The sequence below is a fragment of the Prionailurus viverrinus genome, chromosome C2 (genome assembly GCF_022837055.1).
Source record: "Prionailurus viverrinus isolate Anna chromosome C2, UM_Priviv_1.0, whole genome shotgun sequence".
Taxonomy (NCBI): Eukaryota; Metazoa; Chordata; class Mammalia; order Carnivora; family Felidae; genus Prionailurus; species Prionailurus viverrinus.
This window is the reverse complement of record NC_062569.1, coordinates 36,015,472-36,034,957: the sequence shown is the minus strand read 5'-3', so window position 1 is coordinate 36,034,957 and position 19,486 is coordinate 36,015,472. Positions and strand designations below refer to the sequence as shown.

Genomic DNA, 19,486 nt, shown 5'->3' with positions numbered 1-19,486 from the left:
TGCCACTCACCTGAATACCACCTGATGCTTTTGCTCCTTTTATATAACCATTCCTCTTTGTTCTCATCCATGGTGATGAGTAGGGCATGGGATGTGATAAACATCCGTTGATCTAGCAGCATCAAGTGTTTCACTTGTGGAGCTGACATGCAGTGTGACCTCCTACAATAGGAGTTGATGGAGAGGGTCCTGATGTGTTGTTCCCCTTGTTTCCCTCTGTCAATCTAGTCACAGATGATTGAACTCTGCTACCCTAGCCAAATGCCACTTTGACCTGCTTCTCCCATACCCTCCCTGATGTATGCCCCAAATAGCTCACTCAACCTTGAGTAAGTGATGCAGAAATTGGAGACAGCCACAGGACATGAGGAACACCTTCCCACCCCAACCAATCCGAACATACTGAGCAAGGTGCTCTTACGAAAACCAGACTTAATGTTTTAAATGGAAATCCAATTAAAAAGAATTTGTTGTGATGAGCACTGGGTGTGGTATGTAAGTGATGAATCACTAAATTCTCCTGAAGCTAATATTACACTAAATGTTAACTACCTAGAATTTATATAAAAACTTGAAACAGTAAAAACAAATTATCTTATGAATAACAAAAGTTTAGTTTTAAACCATAAATTTGGCTTTTACTGCCATAATTTTGGGAGAATTCTGTTAGCTCCTAAATGCCCAACTGGAGCATTTTTTAAGGGAATTGGGAGGGCTAAGCAGCGTTACCTATTTTCTCATTGTAGACGTGCAGACAGCCTGATAGAAAAGGGGTTTTTTTTTTTTTTTGGTTGGGAGAATTCACAGATGTGTCTATTTCCATTCAATGAATATAAAATTCCAAACTTCTCCCTTCATTTTTCCCTAAGAGGGAAAAGACAAGAGCACTTGTGATTGTGTTCCTCTTCTTCCTGTGACTTCTCTCCCCACTCTATGTTGGTCTCTTGTATAATTTCTATGCGTATTTGTTTCTCCTTTGCAACTTTTATGTCTCTGAGGGGGAGGAGCTCATCTCACTCAGCTTTATCATGTCCCATCATTGCTGGCTGAGTGCTTAGCACACAGTAGGTCCTCAGCAATGCCTGTTAGCGGCATAAATATGAATATAAGTAGAAGCAGGGTGGTGGGCACTGGACCAAGAGTGGAAGGTGGGGAGTCTAGTCTTGTCTATGCCTCTGAATGACTCTGAACAAGATGTTCAATCTCTGAACCTCAGTTTACTCGTAAGGGAAATGTTCCTGACAATAGATATCCCAACTCCCTGATATAATTATTGTGAGGCTCAAAGGAGGGAACAGATCTGCAAAAACCACTTTTAGTGGTGGAAAAAGCCACTTAAGGTAGTTTTCTTGAATCAGAATTTTGCAAAGGCCTATCACGGATCCTCACTGGGTGGAAGACACTGATGATGGTCCCCCTTATGCTCTGTTTTGGTGACATGGTGAATAAAACGAACAGATTCTCTTCTTTTGAACCTGAATGCCATTGTGACTAGGGGCCAGCTCTGTGCCTATGCCAATATGGGATGGGGTAGGGACTGCAGGAGGATGGGGACAGATTGTACATACTGAGGACAAAGCCAGAGACATTCAAAACAAAGATGGTCTCAGAGCCTCGTGGAAGTCCTAGGATGGTCCTGTTTCTTGCCTGCTATTCTCTTGGTCACAAAAGAGCACAGATGAGTTACTATAGCAACAGTTCTTGTCATGAGGTGTCCACATTAGGATGGAGGTGGAAAAGATTTTCTTATTAAAATAAGAAGAAAGAAAGAAATTAGGTTTTCAGATCTATTTGCCCTCCACCCGAAGTGTTGCTCCTTTTATGAGAATAAAGCAGCGGCTGTTACTATCACAGATATGCTTCTAATTCCTAGCATTCAGATCCCCAAACTTTTCATTTTAGATCCAGCACAGTTCATGCTTGTCCTAATACATCCAAGAGGAATGTATTTTTTTAAGAGGAAAAACAGTGTGAGACAGGTGATGAGGGACCCTAAGACTAGATGCTGAGACCCTTCTTAACCTCTGGCTCAGGAGACACCGTTCACCCCTGTCCCCCAGATCTGTGCCCACCATGACGCCTAGCTGCTCATCTCATCAGCCTTTCCTTCTGGTCCCTGGCTGCAGGCTTGTCATGCTGTCGCCTGGGGCAGTGCCTCTGGGGCGTGCTTCCTGGTTTCTGCAATGTCCTGTGGTGGCAGCCCCCAGCAGGGCACCAAGGCAGGTAGGTTTGCAGATAGCTTTGGCTGGGGTTCAGGCCCTGCTGTGGTCAAGGACCTATTCTTGGTTTTGGACTTTTCATCTAAGCTTTATGTGGCCTCCAAAAGGATAAAGGGGAAAGGTTCTCCAAACTGGGGAGGGTGTATGTTTGCATGTGGGTGTGCACTCGCCTATGTGTGAACCTTTCCCTATACATTTAATTTTGCCTCAACAAGGATTTTCCTTTAAAGTGTTAAGGACTGAGACCTCTTGTGTGTGAAGTCTGACCACCTTGCCTGTGTGAAGCCACCTGAAGAGTCAGGTAAAGAGAACCTGCTGGTCTGTGTGGAAGAGGAGACTGGGTCAGGTACACGCACAGTGAGCTGGAACCCAAGGTCCCTGGCCATGGGGAACCCGGGGGAGGTGAGTGACATAAAGGCTTACTTTCTTCCCTGCAGAGAAAAGCAATGGCAGAACTCTGCAGATTGGCCGGCAGGATGCTGGGTGAGCCCAGGGCAGGAAAAGTGAGGGCTACAGGACAAAGTCCACCTTGAAGTCTCCACTAATGACCCTGGGCTTCTTGGAACTACCCTGGGGCTGGGACATAGGGAGTGCCCAAGGCATAACGGGTGGCTTCCAGGACACTGGGGAGGGCCTGCCCAGACCTGTCCTAGAAATCAGAGGCGACATGTGATAGACTTAGGTGTACACTGGGGTGAGGCTTACAAAAGGGACACGTGGGTGGGCGCAAACAGCTGGGCACTAGTAGGGAAGGGCGGAGTCGTCCCACTCCAGCTGGGCTTGCCTGGCTCCACTCTGCCCATGTCTGCCCCTGCCCATCCCTTCCTCCTCCTCTTCCTCTTCGCTGTCCTCTGAGTCACTGCTGCTGGAGCTCACGTCTTCCTCTACTTCTTCCTCCTCTTCCTCCTCAGTCTCTTCTTCTCCATGCCCTGGTTCTTCATGTTTCTGGATGTCAGGGAGAGAAGGTATATGCTCATCAGGGGCTGAGCAAAAGCTGCTTTGGAACCTAAACGTTTCTTCCTCCACTAAGGGAATATTTTGGGCCCCTTGAATTCCTTTCCCTTCATGCTAAATCCTTGGGCCTGGAGATCTGCCTCCTGGATGGGCAGTCCTCTGGTGAAAGGGAAATGGGAGGGCTAAGGACAGCGAAGAAATAGCAAATTCTAAGGTCTGCACTCAAGGTAAATTGTGTGTTTTAAACACAAGACATTGAAGCCCATCCCTTCCATCATTTAATGAGCTTTTTATGCCAAGGTTTGCTTTCTGGCATTTCTGAAGCCTGTCTATATGGAACTTTCCAAGCCTTAAGTGTTTGCTTTTCCAGGAGATAATGGCATTTAAGCTTACGGCCTGTTCCCAGGTGAGATTATATTCTCTGGGAGCAGGTCGTCTTTTAAGCCAAGACTCAGGTGTACTGCCCCTCCGAAATACTCCTTTGGGAAGGACCATGGTCCTCATTTTCCATGCCTTCCCTCACCTTCTGAGACTTGTGTCCTCAAACTCAACCCCACTCTTTTCCAGTTCCATTCCCCCTACCCTCCTGGCCAGCTTTTTGGTGATTCTAGCAAAATCTTAGTTTTGGATTTATGTTTTGAGTTGATGTTTGCTGTTGTGTGATTGTGTCCCCTCCCTGGAGTGGCTTCCCTTCTACTTTGCCCCCTGCCCCCATTCTTCAAGGCCTCTCTCAAGCTAACCTCCTCCAGGAAATCTTTCCTGAATACTTGAGCCTCAGTGGATCTCCCTACTCATGCTTCACTGACCATTGGAATCAGCAGGTTAGCCCTCGGTAAGAACACTCTTGCCTGGTACTCAGATTGTTCTAGGCAGAGTGGTTTATTTGCCACACCTGAGGCTCAGCTCTCTGAGGGGGAGATGCTTGTGTTCCTGTGAGTGGTGCACTCAGCATTATACCTACACCCTGTGCTAGAAGAAGCTGAGCTGCACTGGGACTCTGGCTGAAATTGGAGCATGAAATTGGAGCATGAGGCCAACTTAGGGGGACGCTGAGGACCAAACTGGGAGAATCTTCATTTCTCAGTGACTTTTCCTGATCTTCCCCTGCCTCCCTGCTCCTGCCTCTAGCACCCAGGGCCCATGGGCAGACCAAAAGGTACTTTGATATTTGTATGTCCAGAGCTGGGGTCTTAGACCCTCATGGGTGGATGCTGGAGGTTGCTGGCTAACTGAAAGTTATGAATGTTAGGATCTGGTAACCTTGAGTTGAATATTGGCAATGCCATTACCAGCTGTATAAGTTTGAGCACTTTTACTTTCCTCTCAGAGTTGGTTCCCACCTTGGTGAGGATGAGGACTCCTACTTCACAGAGGGCTGTGAAGATTAAATGAGGTGGTATATACAGAGCTCCTTATGCAGTGTCTGGTATAATGGGGCCTCACTGAATGGCAAGTATTGATGTTATATTTTTGTTTTAACCTGTTCTGAACCTTTACATGAGCTCTGCAGGCAGTATGGAGCAAAGCCATCTAATTTACACTGTTAATCAAAAATTCAATACTCAGTTTTTAAGTGTTAGTCAGCTCTGAGTTAAATACTATGGGGGAGGCAAGGGATAGACACCACATGGCTGCTTGTCTTAAGAAATGTCTGGTTCTGTTTGTAGGGGTGAGAGCGATTCACACGTTTTTAATCAGTGAATGCAGCTGGTAGGAAAGTATGGTCCATGCAGGTTGCGTGGGCTGGAGGTGCTCAGAAAAGGGAAGGGTCAGTGGGGCTGGGCTAGTTGGGGCAGGGCTTCCAGCACAGGAAAGGTGGAGCTGGTGGAGGGGAAGCATCCTGCCCCAAGATCCCAGCCCCTGCACGGGGATCACCTCCATGGGGTTGACTGTGATAGTGAGCGCAGAGTCGTCCCAATCCATCTCCGCCTCCTTGGCAGCCTCAGTCTCCTGGGTGAAGTGCTGGTGGGCGATCCGGACCCGGTACACGCCCATGGCCACGACAAACACCAGCATGCACACGGAGATGATGATGACCACTGTGGCGATGCTTGGGACCACTGGAACAAGGAAGGAATCCACGTGACATGGTGAACGGAAGGACTAGCTCAGTCTTGGGATGGTGTGTGAATGAAACATCCATGTGTAGGTTAAAATCTGCTCTACCATTTCTCAGCTGTAGAACTCTGGACCAGCTCCTTACCCTGTCTGGGCTTTATTTTCTTCATCTATACAATGGGTAATTGTGGGAAGTAAATGAAATAACTGATGTAAATTCTATCTCTGGCTTTCCCCCTCAAACTCTAGGGCAGGGTCCACTGACAGGCAGGTGACTGTGGAATTTCATAAGGATGGAGGGCCCACCAGACAGTAATATAAATGGCAAGACTAGAACAGAAATAAGGGTGGGAGACCCCAATATGGTGTACATATGCATGTGTGTGAGCATATGAAGGGGTTCATGGAAAGCTTCACACAGGATGTGGCTCTGAGGCCTAAAAGACTTGGAAGATTTCACCCTAGTACTCTGTACTAACTCTGTTATGATATGTTGTGTGTAACTTCTTTCCCTGACTGGCCACTTACTGAGACTGTGAGTATCTGAGAGGTAGGGCTCCCAGCTTTCCCATTTCTGGGTACCTGTAGCTCCTGCAACATACCTGTTAGTGGGTGGTCTTCAATCACAGTGACCACCTGGTATCCTGAGGTCCTTCCTCCAAGGCCACCTACCTGAACTGCGCTGGATGCTACTCCGGGACTCGGGGTGGTGGACAGACTGTAGGAAGGGAGGCTGCACAATAAGGTGGCTGACGTGCTCCTTGTCTGACACTCTGACCTCATGGAGGATGCTGACCTGGGAAGAGCAGGGAGAGGTGCTGCTGACCAAGAGTGGCAGGTGGGCCCAGACAAATGAGGAACAAGTGGGTGTGAGATTCCCTAATGATAGCAGGGCTCACTCACCTCGAGGTTGAACTCATTGCTAGTATAACGTCCATTGAGTTCTGAGCACTTGATTCTAAACCGTCGGGACTCCAGGGAAGCTGGATGCCAGTTGCGGTAGCGGATGTGATGCAGCACCTGCTCATAGCGGCTCATGGAGCCCACACCTGTGCCAAGAGACCACACCTGTCATAAGAAGGCAGAAGATGGGGGATACAGGCTGTGGCTGCTGAGACTTGTGAATCTCCTGAATTTTGAGATGCTTAAGGGCAATGAGTAGGCACAGAAGTTCTAAGGAGCCAATTAAACTGACCCACAGGATTTCCAAATACATTGGTCTCTGACCAGAATGTTTGGCCTCAGTCTGTCAAATGCTGCTATAATATTTGCTGAGATCAAACATTATAAGATAAAGCATGCACCTACTTTGTGTAGATGTTCCCAGGAATGAGATGTGGGCCAGGTCCTCAAGATACTGGAGTAATTCATGGAAGGAGGGACTTTAAGTCCATGCTCTGAGGTCAAGAGTCTCCACATGACCCCTATTCCACAGGTGCCAGAGTGCCATCACACTCATGACTCTCGCATGAAGGCGCTCTGAAAGGACACCACCAGGTGAAGGGGCCAAGTGTGGCCTTACCATAGATGGAGTAACCTGCGGTGGAGTTAGTGGCATCCAGGTGTCGCTGATGGAGCTCACTGTGGTTGAGCTCTAAGCATTCCTGTCTTGGGTCCAGGTCCCCTCCAAGTACCAAAATGTCACAGAAATCTAGGTTATGGAGCATTTCTTCTAAGACTGCTGATTTGGGGGCTGAGGGAAGACAGACACATGGGAAACACAGGCATGAGGACAACTCAGACAGCAGGCCTTGTATGTCATCTTCCTCCTTTGCGACTACACCCCAGGGTCAGGCTGGGTCAGGAGAAGAGGCTGTGCCATCCCAACCACTGTCTTCACTGCTCAGATGAACGCCCAGGTAGGCCCTGAGGTTGGAGGGCATGGATTTGTGTGAGAAACACGAAAATCATAGTCAAAAGATACGTGAATACCAGCTCTGCTACAGAGATGCTTATAATGTTAGAGAAACTACCTACCTCTCTCTTTCCTCATCTGTAGGGAGAGTGAGGGTCTTGAGAGGATTGAAGATCGTGTCTGGCATCTAGTTAGGTGCTTCATAAGCAAAAGGTAAGTGCCTTTCTACCATGCTTCCCTAGCTTTCCCCATGGCGGCATGGTATATGTGTCTGTGACCCCCAACAAACCTTGGGTTTTTCAAGGGTAGAGGCACTAGTTTTTTAGGAATGACTCCTCAGTATCTAACCCAGGGGCTCATATGGAGCATATCACTACACATTGTTCAAAGAGAGAAGCATTGTTAATATAATCAAATGGTTAAGTAAACTGGTTAGTTGTCAAGCTTTTGGTCAGTTTAACCATCGTTGCCTGATTTTATGACCACAAATTTCCCAGAGGGATGTCTGAATATTTGAATGCTGGACAGGTTGGCAGTCCTAACTTAAAAATGATTGGGACTTCTGGGGAAGATGGCAGAGTAGGAGGACCCTAAGCTCACTTGATCCCAGGGATATACCTTGATAACACCACATTAGTGTAAATAACCCAGAAAATAATCTGAAGACTGGCACAACAAACTCCAAAACTAAATGTAGAGAAGAGGCCACATGGAAGAGGATAGGAAGGGAAGAGATGTACTCAGGAGCTAAACGAGTCCATGGGAGGGAGGGATGCCATGGGTACAGATAGGGGAAAAACACAGACGCTCATGCCAGGCACCCCAGGGATGGGGAACCTACACAGAGAAGATTAATCCCCATACCATTTGGCTTTGAAAACCAGTTGGGTATAATTTCATGAGTTCTGAAAATTGGCTTAACCCCTAGAACATTAAAAATTAGTGGGTTTGGCTCTGGGGGAGCCAAAGGGTGAGAGGAAACTCTGTCCCTCTCCTTCCAGAACCAGCACAACAGCCCATGGAGATATAGAAGCAACAGTTTGAAAAATGCCCAGGGTATAGTGAAGGGAGATTTGTTTTTATTCTCAAAGTGTGTGCAGAGGGGCAGAGGTCATTGGGAGACTGCTTTAGGAACAAAGGAGCTGGTGGGCACCATTTCCCTCCCCTGCTCCCCAGCCTAGATACACAGACACCTACAGGAACCAGCACAGCACCAACAAATGCTACCTAACTTGCTAGCAGTGCAACTGCACCCAGGTTCACCTACAGAAATGTCCCCTCACATAGCAGATGTACATAAACCTTGCTAAAACCAAGTGCCATGCCCCAAATTCTGCTGACTGGCCCCCTCCAAAATGCCCTTGGCTGGAGCCCATCCAAAGTAGTGCCACAAGCCTGGCAGTGTGTAAGCAACCCCAAAAGGACTAGCACTGCTCCAAAGTGATTCCTGGCCTTGGAAAACGGGATGATAAACACACATACCAGCCAGACTACAGCCCTAGTAGTAGGCTGGGGGAAGATCTCTGATCTAACTGCAGGCCCCATCCACTAACAAAAGCTACTTAGAGGCCAATACAGGGAAAGAACCCTGCAGTGCGATACTACTGTGATGAAGGCAAAAGCTTATCCACAACAGTAGAGCACACACAACACACATAGGAGACATTCCTGAAGTGCCAGGTTGTAGTCAACAGGGGACACTGCAGGGCACCATAGGACCTCTTTTTCATAAGGCCACTACTTTCAAGAGCAGTACATATAGCTGACATTGCTTACACACAGAAGGTTAGACAAAATGAGACAGAGGAATATGTCCCAAATGAAAGAATAGGACTAAATCACAGCGAGAGACCTAAACAAAAATGAGAAGATTAATATCTGTGATACAGAATTTAAAGTTATAGTCATAGAGATACTCACTGGACTGGTGAAGCATAAAGGACCTCAGTGAGTTCCTCAACAAAGAGGAAACCTAAATCACCAGAGATGAAGAACTCAATAGCTGAAAATAAAAATACACTAGATGAAATAAATAGTAGACTAGAAGAAGGAGAAGAGCTCAGCAACCTGGAGGACAGAGTGATGGAAGGCAATAAACCTGAACAGGGGAGAGAGAGAGAGGGAGAGACAGAAAGAGAAAGGAGACTTGGAGAATTCTGTGACACCATCAAGCATAACAACATTCACACTATAGGGATGCCAGGGGAAGAGAGAAAAGGGGTAGAAAATTTGCTTAAAGAAATAATACCTGAAAACTTCCTAAATGTGGGGGGAAAAACAGATCCAGAAGGTACAGAGAGCCCCCAATAAAATCAACCCAAGGAGGCCCACACCAAGATACAATCATTAAAATGGCAAGAAGTAGTGACAATTTTTAAAACAAGAAAAAGAAAACAGATACAAAGGAAGCCCCATAAGCTATCAGCTGATTTTCCAGCAGAGAGTTTGCAAGCCAGAAGGGAGTGGCATGATATATTCAAAGTGCCTAAAGGGGAAAAAAACCTTGCAACCAAGAATACCCTATCTAGCAAGGCTATCATTAAGAATAGAAGGAGAGAAAGAGTTTCCCAGGGAAACAAAACATAAATGAATTTATGGTGACTAAATCAGCACTATAAGAAATGGGAAAGGGGATTCACTGAGTGAAAAGGAAAGACCATAAGTAGCAGTAAGAAATTTAGGAAGCACAAGAGCAGTAAAAAACGTCTATAAAAATCAGTCAAGGGACTCACAAAAGAGTATAAAGTATGACACCATGTACCTAAAATGGGGGGGTGGGGTGGAGAGGAGTCAAGAATGGGTTCAAACATAAGGGACCATTAACTTAATACAGATTGCTAAATGCAGAAGATGTTATATACAAACCTACTGGTAACCACAAATCAAAAAAAACCAGAACAGATATGTAAAAAATAAAAAGAATGGCATCCAAGCATATCACTAAAGCCAACCAACCGTGAGAGAAGAGAGCAAGAACAGAACAGAGAAGAACTACAAAAACAACTATAAAACAAGTAACAAAATGGCAGAGAGTACATATTTACCAATAATTACATTAAATGTAAATGGACTAAATGCTCCTAAAAAAGACACAGGGTGATGGAATGGATAAGCAAATAAAAACAAGACCCATCTGTATGCTGCCTACAAAAGACTCATTTCAGACCTAGAGAAACATGCTGCCTGCAAATGAAGGGATGGAAAAGCATTTATCATGTAAATAGAAGTGGAAAGCAAGCTGGGGTAGCAATACTTCTCTCAGACAAAATAGACTTTAAAACAAAGACTGTAACAAGAGACAAAGGACACTATATAATCAAAAAGGGGACAATCCAACAAGAAGATATAACAATTGTAAATATGTATCCAACATGAGAGCACCCAAATACATAAAGCAGCCAATAACAAACATAAAGGAATTAGTGGAGAATAATATTAGTATATGTGCTGCCAAAGTGAGCACAATTAGTTGAGAATAATAAAATAATAGTAGGGGACTTTAACACCCCACTTACATAAATGACAGATCATCCAAACAGAAAATCAACAAGGAAACAGTGGCTTTGAATGACACATTGGGCCAGATGAATCTAATAGATCTATTCGGAACAGTGCATCCTAAAACAGAATAAACATTTTCTATTACACCTGGAACATTTTCCAGAGTATATATTAAGTCATAAAGTCTCAATAAATTCATAAAGATCAAAATCATACCATGCATCTTTTCCAAACACAGTGCTATGAATCTGGAAAGCAACCACAAGAAAAAACCTGGAAAGAACACAAATACACGCAGGCTATTAGAATGTTCTAGTAAACAATGAAAGGGTCAACCAAGAAATCCAAGAGGAAATTTAAAAAAATACATAGAGACAAATGAAAATATAATGGGCCAAAATCTTTGGGATGCAGCAAAAGCTGTTCTAAAAGGGAAGTTTATGGCAACATAAGCTCGCCTCAAGCAGGAAGAAAAATCTCAAACAACCTTACACCTAAAGGAGCTAGAAAAAGAACAACAAACAAAACCCCAAACCAGTAGAAGCAAAGAAATAATAAAGATTAGAGCAGAAATAAATGAAATAGAAACTGCAAAAGCAATAGGATAGCTCAGTGAAACCAGGAGCTGGTTCTTTGAAAAGATGAACAAAATTGATAAACCTTTAGCTGGACTCATTAAAAGAAAAAAAGAGGACTAACAATCAGAAATGAAAGAGGAGAAATAACCAACACCACAGAAATACAAAGGTTTATAAGAGAATATTATGACAAATCCTATGCCAACAAGTTAGACAACCTAGAAGAAATGGGTAAACATATAATCTCCCCAAATGGAATCAGAAAGAAATAGAAAATTTGAACAGACTGATCACTAGCAGTGCAATTGAGTCAGTAATCAAATACTTCCCAAAAAACAAGAGTCCAGTACCAGATGGCTTCACAAGTGAATTCTACCAAACATTTAAAGAGTTAATACATATTCTTCTCAAACTTCCAAAAAATTAAAGAAGGAAAGCATCCAAATTCATTCTGAGAACAGCATTACCCTGATACCCAAACCAGATAAAGACACTACCAAAAAGGAAAACTACAGGCCAATATCCCTGATGAACATAGTTGCAAAAATCCTTAACAAAATATTACCAAACTGAATCCAACAATACATTAAAGAAATCACTTACCATGATCAAATTGGTTTTATTCCCAGGATGCAAGGGTAGTTCAATATTTGCAAAACAATCAACACCAAACATCACATCAACAAGAGAAAAAATGAAAAACATATGATCATTTCAATAGATGAAGAAAAAGCATTTGACAAGGTAAAAATTCCATTCATCATAAAAATCCTCCACAAAGTATGTTTAGAGGGAACATATCTCAACATAATAAAGACCACAGATGAAAAACCCACAGCTAACATCATACTCATTGGTGAAAAACTGAGATTTTTCCCCAAGATCAGGAAGAAGACAAGAATATCCACTCTCACCACTTTTATCCAACATAGTACGAGAAGTCCTAGCCACAGCAATCATACAACAAAAAGACATAAAAGGAATCCATATTGGTAAAGAAGAAGTAAAACTTTCACTATTTGCAGATGACATGATACTGTATCTAAAAAACCCTATAGACTCCACCAAAAGACTACTAGAATTGATAAAGGAATTGAGTAAGGTCTCAGGATACAAAATCAACAAACAGAAATTTCTATACACTCACAATTAAGCAGCAGAAAAAGAAATTAAGAAAATAATCCCATTTAAAGTTGCACCAAAAATAATAAGCTACCTAGCAATAAACTTAACCAAGGAGATGAAAGACTTGTACTCTGTAAACTATAAAACACTGATGAAAGAAATGAAGATGACACAAAGGGAAAGACATCCCATTCTCATGGAGTGGAAGAAGAAATGTTAAAATGACTATATTTTAATGCAATCTACAGATTTAATGCAATCTCTATCAAAATACCAACAGCATTAGAACAGAACTAGAACCAGAACAATCATAAAATTTTTATGAAATCACAGAAGACCCCAAATAGCCAAAGCAGTCTTGAAAAAAAAGAACAGAACTGGAGGTATCACAATCCCAGATTTTGAGATATACTACAGAGCTGTAGTAATCAAAACAGTATGGTAGTGGCACAGAATAGATGCATAGATCAATGGAACAGAATAGAAAGCCCAGAAATGAACCCATGCATATAAGTCAATTAATCTGTGACAAAGGAGACAAGACTATACTTTGGGAAAATGATGGTCTCTTCAACAAATGGTATTTGGAAAACTGGATGGCTATATGCAAAAGGATGACAGTGGACCACTTTCCAACACCATAGACAAAAATGAAATCAAAATGGACTAAGGACCTAACTATAAAACTTGGAAACCATAAAAATCCTAGAAGAGAGCACAGGCAGTTATCTCTCTGACAATGGCTATAGGACCATTTTTCTAGGTATGTCTCCTGAAACAAGGGAAACCAAAAGCAAAAATGAACTATTGGGACTACATGGAAATAAGCTTCTGCATAGCAAAAGAAGCAATCATCAAAACTAAAAGACAACGTACTGAATGGAAGAAGTTATTTGCAAATGATAAAGGGTTAGTATCCAAAATATATAAAGAATTTACACAACTCAATACCCCAAAATAAATAATCCAATTAAAAAAATGGACAGAAGACATGAGCAAACATTTCTTCCAAAGAAGACATTCAGATGGCCCATTAGACACATGAAAAAAGGCACATCACCACTAATTATCAGGGAAATGCAAATAAAAACTGCAATGATACATCACCTCACATCTCTCAGAATGGCTAAAGTAAACACAAGAAAAAACAACTGTTGGCAAGGATGTGGAGGAAGAGGAACCCTTGCACACTGTTGGTGGGAGTGCAAACTGGTGCAGCTGCTCTGGAAAACAGTATAGAGGTTCCTCAAAATATTAAAAATAGAATTACCATATGATCTAGTAATTCTATTGGGTATTTACACAAAGAATACATAAATACTAATTTGAAAAGACATATGCTACCCTACTTTTATTGAAGCATTATTTACAATAGCCAAATTACAGAAGCAACCCAAGTGTCCACTGTTACATGGAAGGATAAAGAAGAGGTGGTGTGTGTGTGTGTGTATATATATATATATATACACACACACATATATATACATATATATATATATATATACATATACATATACACACACACATACACACACACACACACACTCACACACTATGGAATATTATTCAACCTAAGAATTAAATCTTGCCATTTATGACAACATGGATGGATCCTGAAGTGCAGCAAGTCAGAGACAAATACTGTGTGATTTCACTCGTGGAATTTAAGAAACAAACTAACAAAGAAGAAAAGAGACAAACCAAAATACCAGACCCTTAACTGTAGAGAACAAACTGATGGTTATCTGAGGGGGGATGGGTGAAATAGGTGAAGGAGATTAGAGTGCACTTATCATGATGAGCACTGAGTAGTGTATAGAATTGCTGAATCAATGTATTGTATACCTGATATTAACAGAACACTGTATGTTAACTATACTGGCTTAAAAAAAAAAGTGGGATTTATGGAGTGCTTGCTATGGATCAGGCACTGTGCAAACAATCTTAACAGATATTAAGTGGGGGTGCCATTATTATCCTTATTTCACCAATGGTGAGATGGAAGGTTCAGGGGTGGGGTGGACTGCCCAGGCTTACACAGATAGTAGGGGAAAAGCTGGTACAGAAACCATGACTTTCTGATTCCACGGTTTATAAATTCATAATCTTTGGGCTAGTAGTCTAAGTGTTTTTGATTTCACAGCCTTTTTTTTTTTTTAATTTCTGAACCAAGATCATTTAAATATGGTTATTTATTTATAAAGTGGACTAATATATTTTGTGGATTATAAAACATTTATGAAAATAGAAATTAAAAAGCATTTACTAAAGAGGGGAGAATTATTTTAAATAATTATTTTCTATTTTAATTTTTTAGTGATACCAAAAATACTTTTTGCTCTCACTGGATATACATTATTATAAATAATTTCATATGATTAATTTTTAAATGCTTGTTAATCCCAATGGTTTCATGGATCACTGGCAAAATCTGAAAGTCTATGAATATACATTTAGGACCCATCATTAATGATAGTGTATGTGTATCTGTATTTCAAGTGGCCTTTGCGAGGTTTCTGGAGATTTTTGTGAGTTTCTTGTCAGGTCACTTAAGGTCATCCTTATTCCTACTGCCCCATGTGGCTGGCTGGTTGCTCACACTAGGTAGGGGGCATGATGTGGCTATTTTCTCATTGTTCTTTCATGACTGCATTATAGGTTCTATCTTGCGTCTATACTTCTCTGGATTCCCACTGTGCTGAAGGGACTCAGGCATTTAGGCTGAGCTGGGCCTAATGCTGGGCTCAGGCATTTAGGCAAATCAGCCATGGTGGAGCCCTCATGGAGCCCCTGGTCTGGGTTAATTAACAGATAACTGCCATTGAGGGCTAGCCCACATGTACATTACAGGGAAGCATGTTATTGGAGGCTTACAGAGCAGGAGAGCCAGCCCAGACTAGGGAGCAGAGCGGGAGGGGGGGAGAGTAACACACATGGGAAGGGAGAGGGACCTTCCAGGCAGAGGCTAGAGCATGAGTAAAGGTGAGAACACAGAGGTGTGAGGGAGAGGGGTGGGCATGGGGAACTTGCCTGTCTTTGGTACCAAAACAGCACAAAGAGGAGGGAGTCGGTAGGGGCAGATGATGATGCCGGGGTGGGTCACTGAGGCCTGGTGGCAAATGCCATTAGCCTGCTTATTGAAGGCACCCATAATAATTATTCTAGGCACAATAAGAGTAAGATAAACAAAGTACCAATAAGAACTCTTGGGCACGTGGCTCTATGCTCTGCCCACACCTCTCATAAACAGCAAGTTTATAAGACAGACACCCAGGTGATTGCTTTTCCAGCCACTGCCCGTCAGCCAGTGTCAGGCCTAGTGTATTCAGCCACTCTCAGTTACAGCCTGCAACCGTGGTGGTCACAAGCCCTTCCTTTTTCTGTCTGATGGTAGCTACAAATGAGGGGAAGGCGGAAGACCATAGGACTGAATGCACCTTGGAGTATAACTAGGAAATGGCCCTGCCAGGACAAGTGGTAAGACACCATCTATTTTTGTGAGCTAAGAAGGGCTGCCTTTTGAGGGACCCCATTCACTAGGGACCAGGGTGGTTTAAGGCAATGAGGATTTGGGATTACAGGAGCAGTCTCTCAGGCACTCTGGCCCACAGGCACCAGCACATCATCAGCAGTGCTTTTGGAGGGGGAGAGGGAGAGCTGGAAGTATGTTCCTGGAGGAGGCCACAAAGGACAGTTAAACAAGTATTTCCCCTGTAGATCTGGGCCCTGGGTTTCCCTTCCTTCTTTCTTTATCCTTCCTGTCACCCACCACTCTCTGCCAGCTGAATGCACTGTAGCTTTTCCGTGCAACTGAGTGTTTCTCCCTGGCAGATAATTCAACTTACTCCACCTCCGCCAGATGGATCTCCCAATGATGGACATGTTGGAAAGCACAATCGGGAAGTTTCTGAAGAGCTTAGACCAATGCTGCTGAATAAGTCCTTTTACCATGTGTGTATTAAGGTGCAGCTAGATTTTTTCTTTGTGCCTCTTTAGCTTTTCTCCTGATTAGCACAACAATACACACTCACTATAGAACCTTTTTCACTTGCTGCAAACTGAATGGGAACAGAGAGAAATAGGCTCTTACGCTTCTTGGAGAACAGCACCGTTAGCATTAGCCTTTTCTTCCTGGCATTTTTCTGAGTATGTGTCGGTACTCTGTAATTTGCATCTTGCCTTCTTTCGTCCACCATTTGGCAAGTGCCCTCCCTCCAACATCGTAACACATGGGTATACGGGCAGACCCCAATTTGCCAAGTGGTTCATTTCCCACCTGTTACTTATCTGCCTTGTTTCCAGGTTGTTTGCTTTGCTATTAGAAATTCCCTGCTGTGGTGAAGAGCGCTGTCGTTCTCAAGTGTGACCTGATGCGACTGTGAGGACTGAAGGTCCCCGCCCCACAACCCAGTGTGCATCCGTACCTGTGGCCTTCGGCTCACCCGGGGTCTCAGCTTTGGCGAAGGTGCTCACGATCTTGATGTCGGGGAAGAGGGTCACCCCTCTGGCACTTTCAAACTGGGCGGCGGGTCTCCAGAGGCGGTCCGTGCCACGGAGGCTGATCTGGGGCTCGATGGCCTGCAGCACCATCACATAGGCATCCACGTCGGGGACGCTGATGCACACATCTTCTCCAAAGCACCTGGGAAAACAGCCGCAGTCACGGCACTGACGAGCGAGTGATAAAACCATCCATCGCGTGGCTGTGGACAAGGATCCACACAGCCATCTCTCGTTCTCAACAAGGTATCCTGACTGCCTCAGAGTCTCTGACTGTGTCAACAGACATTCAGATTTAAAGCCACATTAAAGTCAAAGCCAATAGCAATCTAGGGGCTTAGGAAGATCAGCTTCTGGGAGAAATGGGAATCTTCGATACCAGCAACAAGTAACTGTTAAACCTTTAATTATCCTTTAACAAAGTAATCAGTGGCAAAATGAATTAGATAGCAACTGCTTCAGATGTGCTTTAGGATTTGGTAAGCAAATTGTTGTCTAACTGGTTGAGGAGCGGCACCTTGCTGAGACCCCGGGGCTAAACTCTCCTGCGCTTTTGTGTGTTTTCTCTCTCTGAGGCCATCTCACAGTGTCCCTGTTGCAGCTGTGGTGCTGCTGACCACATTCCTTTCTCCTGATGCACGGCCACAGAAATATCCAGAAGGCAGAATGGTGTGACAACACAAGCAAGGCCTGGGAAGTTAGATAAGGGTCCATGGCCTGGCTCTGCCACCACTGGGCTGGGTGACTGTGGGCAAGGTATGACTCCTGTGAACCTCAGTTTCTCCATCTATACAATGGTGATGACAATAATTAATTACCTTTTAGTAGGAAGGATTCAAGGTGATGACGTACAGAAAAGAGGCTGACCCCAGAACCTGCATCATGGAGCTCATTCATCATGTTGGCAGATCCAACACCCTTAATCACACTGTATCACCAGAACTCTATCACTCATCTAGGCCAAAGACAGAGGCTATAATGGCGGCCCAGATGGTTGCTCTGAGAACGCTGAGTTGACTCCAGCTGTGGCGTCCATCAGCTTGAATCTCTTGGGAAAGTTCCTGAGAGAAGTGCAGTCTGGGTGGACATCATGCTGAGCCACATCTTCTTTGGGGTGGGCCAGATGTGGGAGTGGTGGTTGTCTCCTGTTCCCGACTTTGGCCTTTTCTGCACCAACCCCAGAAGGTACCCTGTCCCTCGTCAGTTTATGGAAACCTGGTCCCAGAGGTAGAGACTGGCCAGCCTAGTCCCTCTACTTGACTGCAGCTGACCTGGAGGTGCTTGCTCCCTGGTGCAGGCCTCCAAGGGTGGCCCTTAGTGTGAAGGTGGATGCACCTTCTCTGTCACTACAACTATTCAATCTAATTGCTGTCTAATCTAATGGCACCTATCCCAGGGCCCAGTAATGTGGCAGTCAGCAGCCTCATTCTTCCCTGCCTTGTTCCTGGCCTTCTGGATTCTTCTCCTGGCTCCAGGGGCTGGGTGACTCCACTCCCACCTCTCAGGAGTTTTTCTGGGGGTCCCCCCTTTGCTCCCCTCCCAGGCAGTTGCTGTGGCTGAGAGATGACTTGACAGACCAAGAAGGGAGGTATCCACAGATTTCACTAATAAACAGTCGCATCTCCTTAATTGAACTCTGATTCCCTGGGGACAAGAACCACACCCTCTTTTCAGACTCATGGTACTTAGGAGATCTCTACAAAGCTGGGTGATTTGAAGCTAATTTAATAAACATTTGTTAAGCACCTGTGTACCCACCAGCTACGGTACCCCGAGATCAGACCACTTAAAACCAAGCTTTCTGAGAATTTACAGAAAGCAGTACTACATCAGATTCTGAATTAAATGGAGAATGCTGGATTGGTGTTGACAAAGCAATAGAACATTTTCTTTAACAAGGGGAGAACACTGATTCACTGGGGCACCCTCACAGGGACAGCAGAGAAATTGAGAATTAGCTGAAGAAAGGTGAATTCTGTTTTGCCAGGGAGCATGCCCCATCCCTGCCGCCTCAGCTGGGCCCCTAGTAGACCAGCACCTGTCTACTCACTGGACTTTGGAAGAGACTCTCAGGCGCCGCACACCTGCCGTCGGGAACTGCCTGGAGTTGATGTAGGAGACCTTCTGGAGGGCACGATTGATGTTCCCAATATCGTCACCTTCCATCACCAGGACGGACTGCGAGGGGTTGAAGTGGTACTAGAGGAGGAAAGGGGCATGATGGGGGAGAATGATCAGCGACGGAGCCCTCCACCTCCATGGACAGGCCACAAAGGCCTGGTGTCTCCAGAGCGTCTGCAAGGGCAGCAGCCATGAGCACAGATGAGTGTTTTAACCCCTCAAACAATTCCTGCTCTGCCCTGCCCCCCTGGCGGGGCTTCTGGGCCTCCCATTTAAGACCTTTAGGGGTTATAAACTCCAAAGCCATAGCATAAGATTCTGGATCCCCATCACAGGTCTCTTGTGATCTAGCCCTTGCAGGGTGGCCCATGCTCTGTGCTGCTGTGGGGTCCTGACCAGCCTTTCAGCCCTTAGACAGCCTGCCCCCTCAGCTGAGTGCCTAGAAACTTGGGGTTTTGCTCCTTTCACTGGTCTTGTCTTTGGCCTTGAACTCCTCCTCAGTTCACCCTGTGCTCCCCTTCCTGATTCATGGCCATCTTCTTAGCTTCTGACCTTAAAGCTCATTTTTTAGTTAA

The 19,486-nt window shown here is 44.4% G+C and overlaps 1 protein-coding gene across 1 annotated transcript in view; it reads right to left on the bottom strand.

The window, feature by feature from the left end:
* Window positions 1-746: 746 nt before the first annotated feature.
* The window catches only part of CLSTN2 (calsyntenin 2), a 605,822-nt gene continuing 587,082 nt past the window's right edge, over window positions 747-19,486 (bottom strand). The window contains exons 11-17 of the mRNA XM_047876487.1: window positions 18,841-18,989; window positions 16,715-16,932; window positions 6,754-6,924; window positions 6,135-6,280; window positions 5,904-6,027; window positions 5,049-5,233; window positions 747-3,164 (exon numbers count right to left, since the gene is read on the bottom strand). Of these exons, the coding sequence (XP_047732443.1) occupies window positions 2,961-3,164; window positions 5,049-5,233; window positions 5,904-6,027; window positions 6,135-6,280; window positions 6,754-6,924; window positions 16,715-16,932; window positions 18,841-18,989 (1,197 nt within the window). The 3' untranslated portion in view covers window positions 747-2,960. The remainder of the gene's footprint in view (window positions 3,165-5,048; window positions 5,234-5,903; window positions 6,028-6,134; window positions 6,281-6,753; window positions 6,925-16,714; window positions 16,933-18,840; window positions 18,990-19,486) is intronic.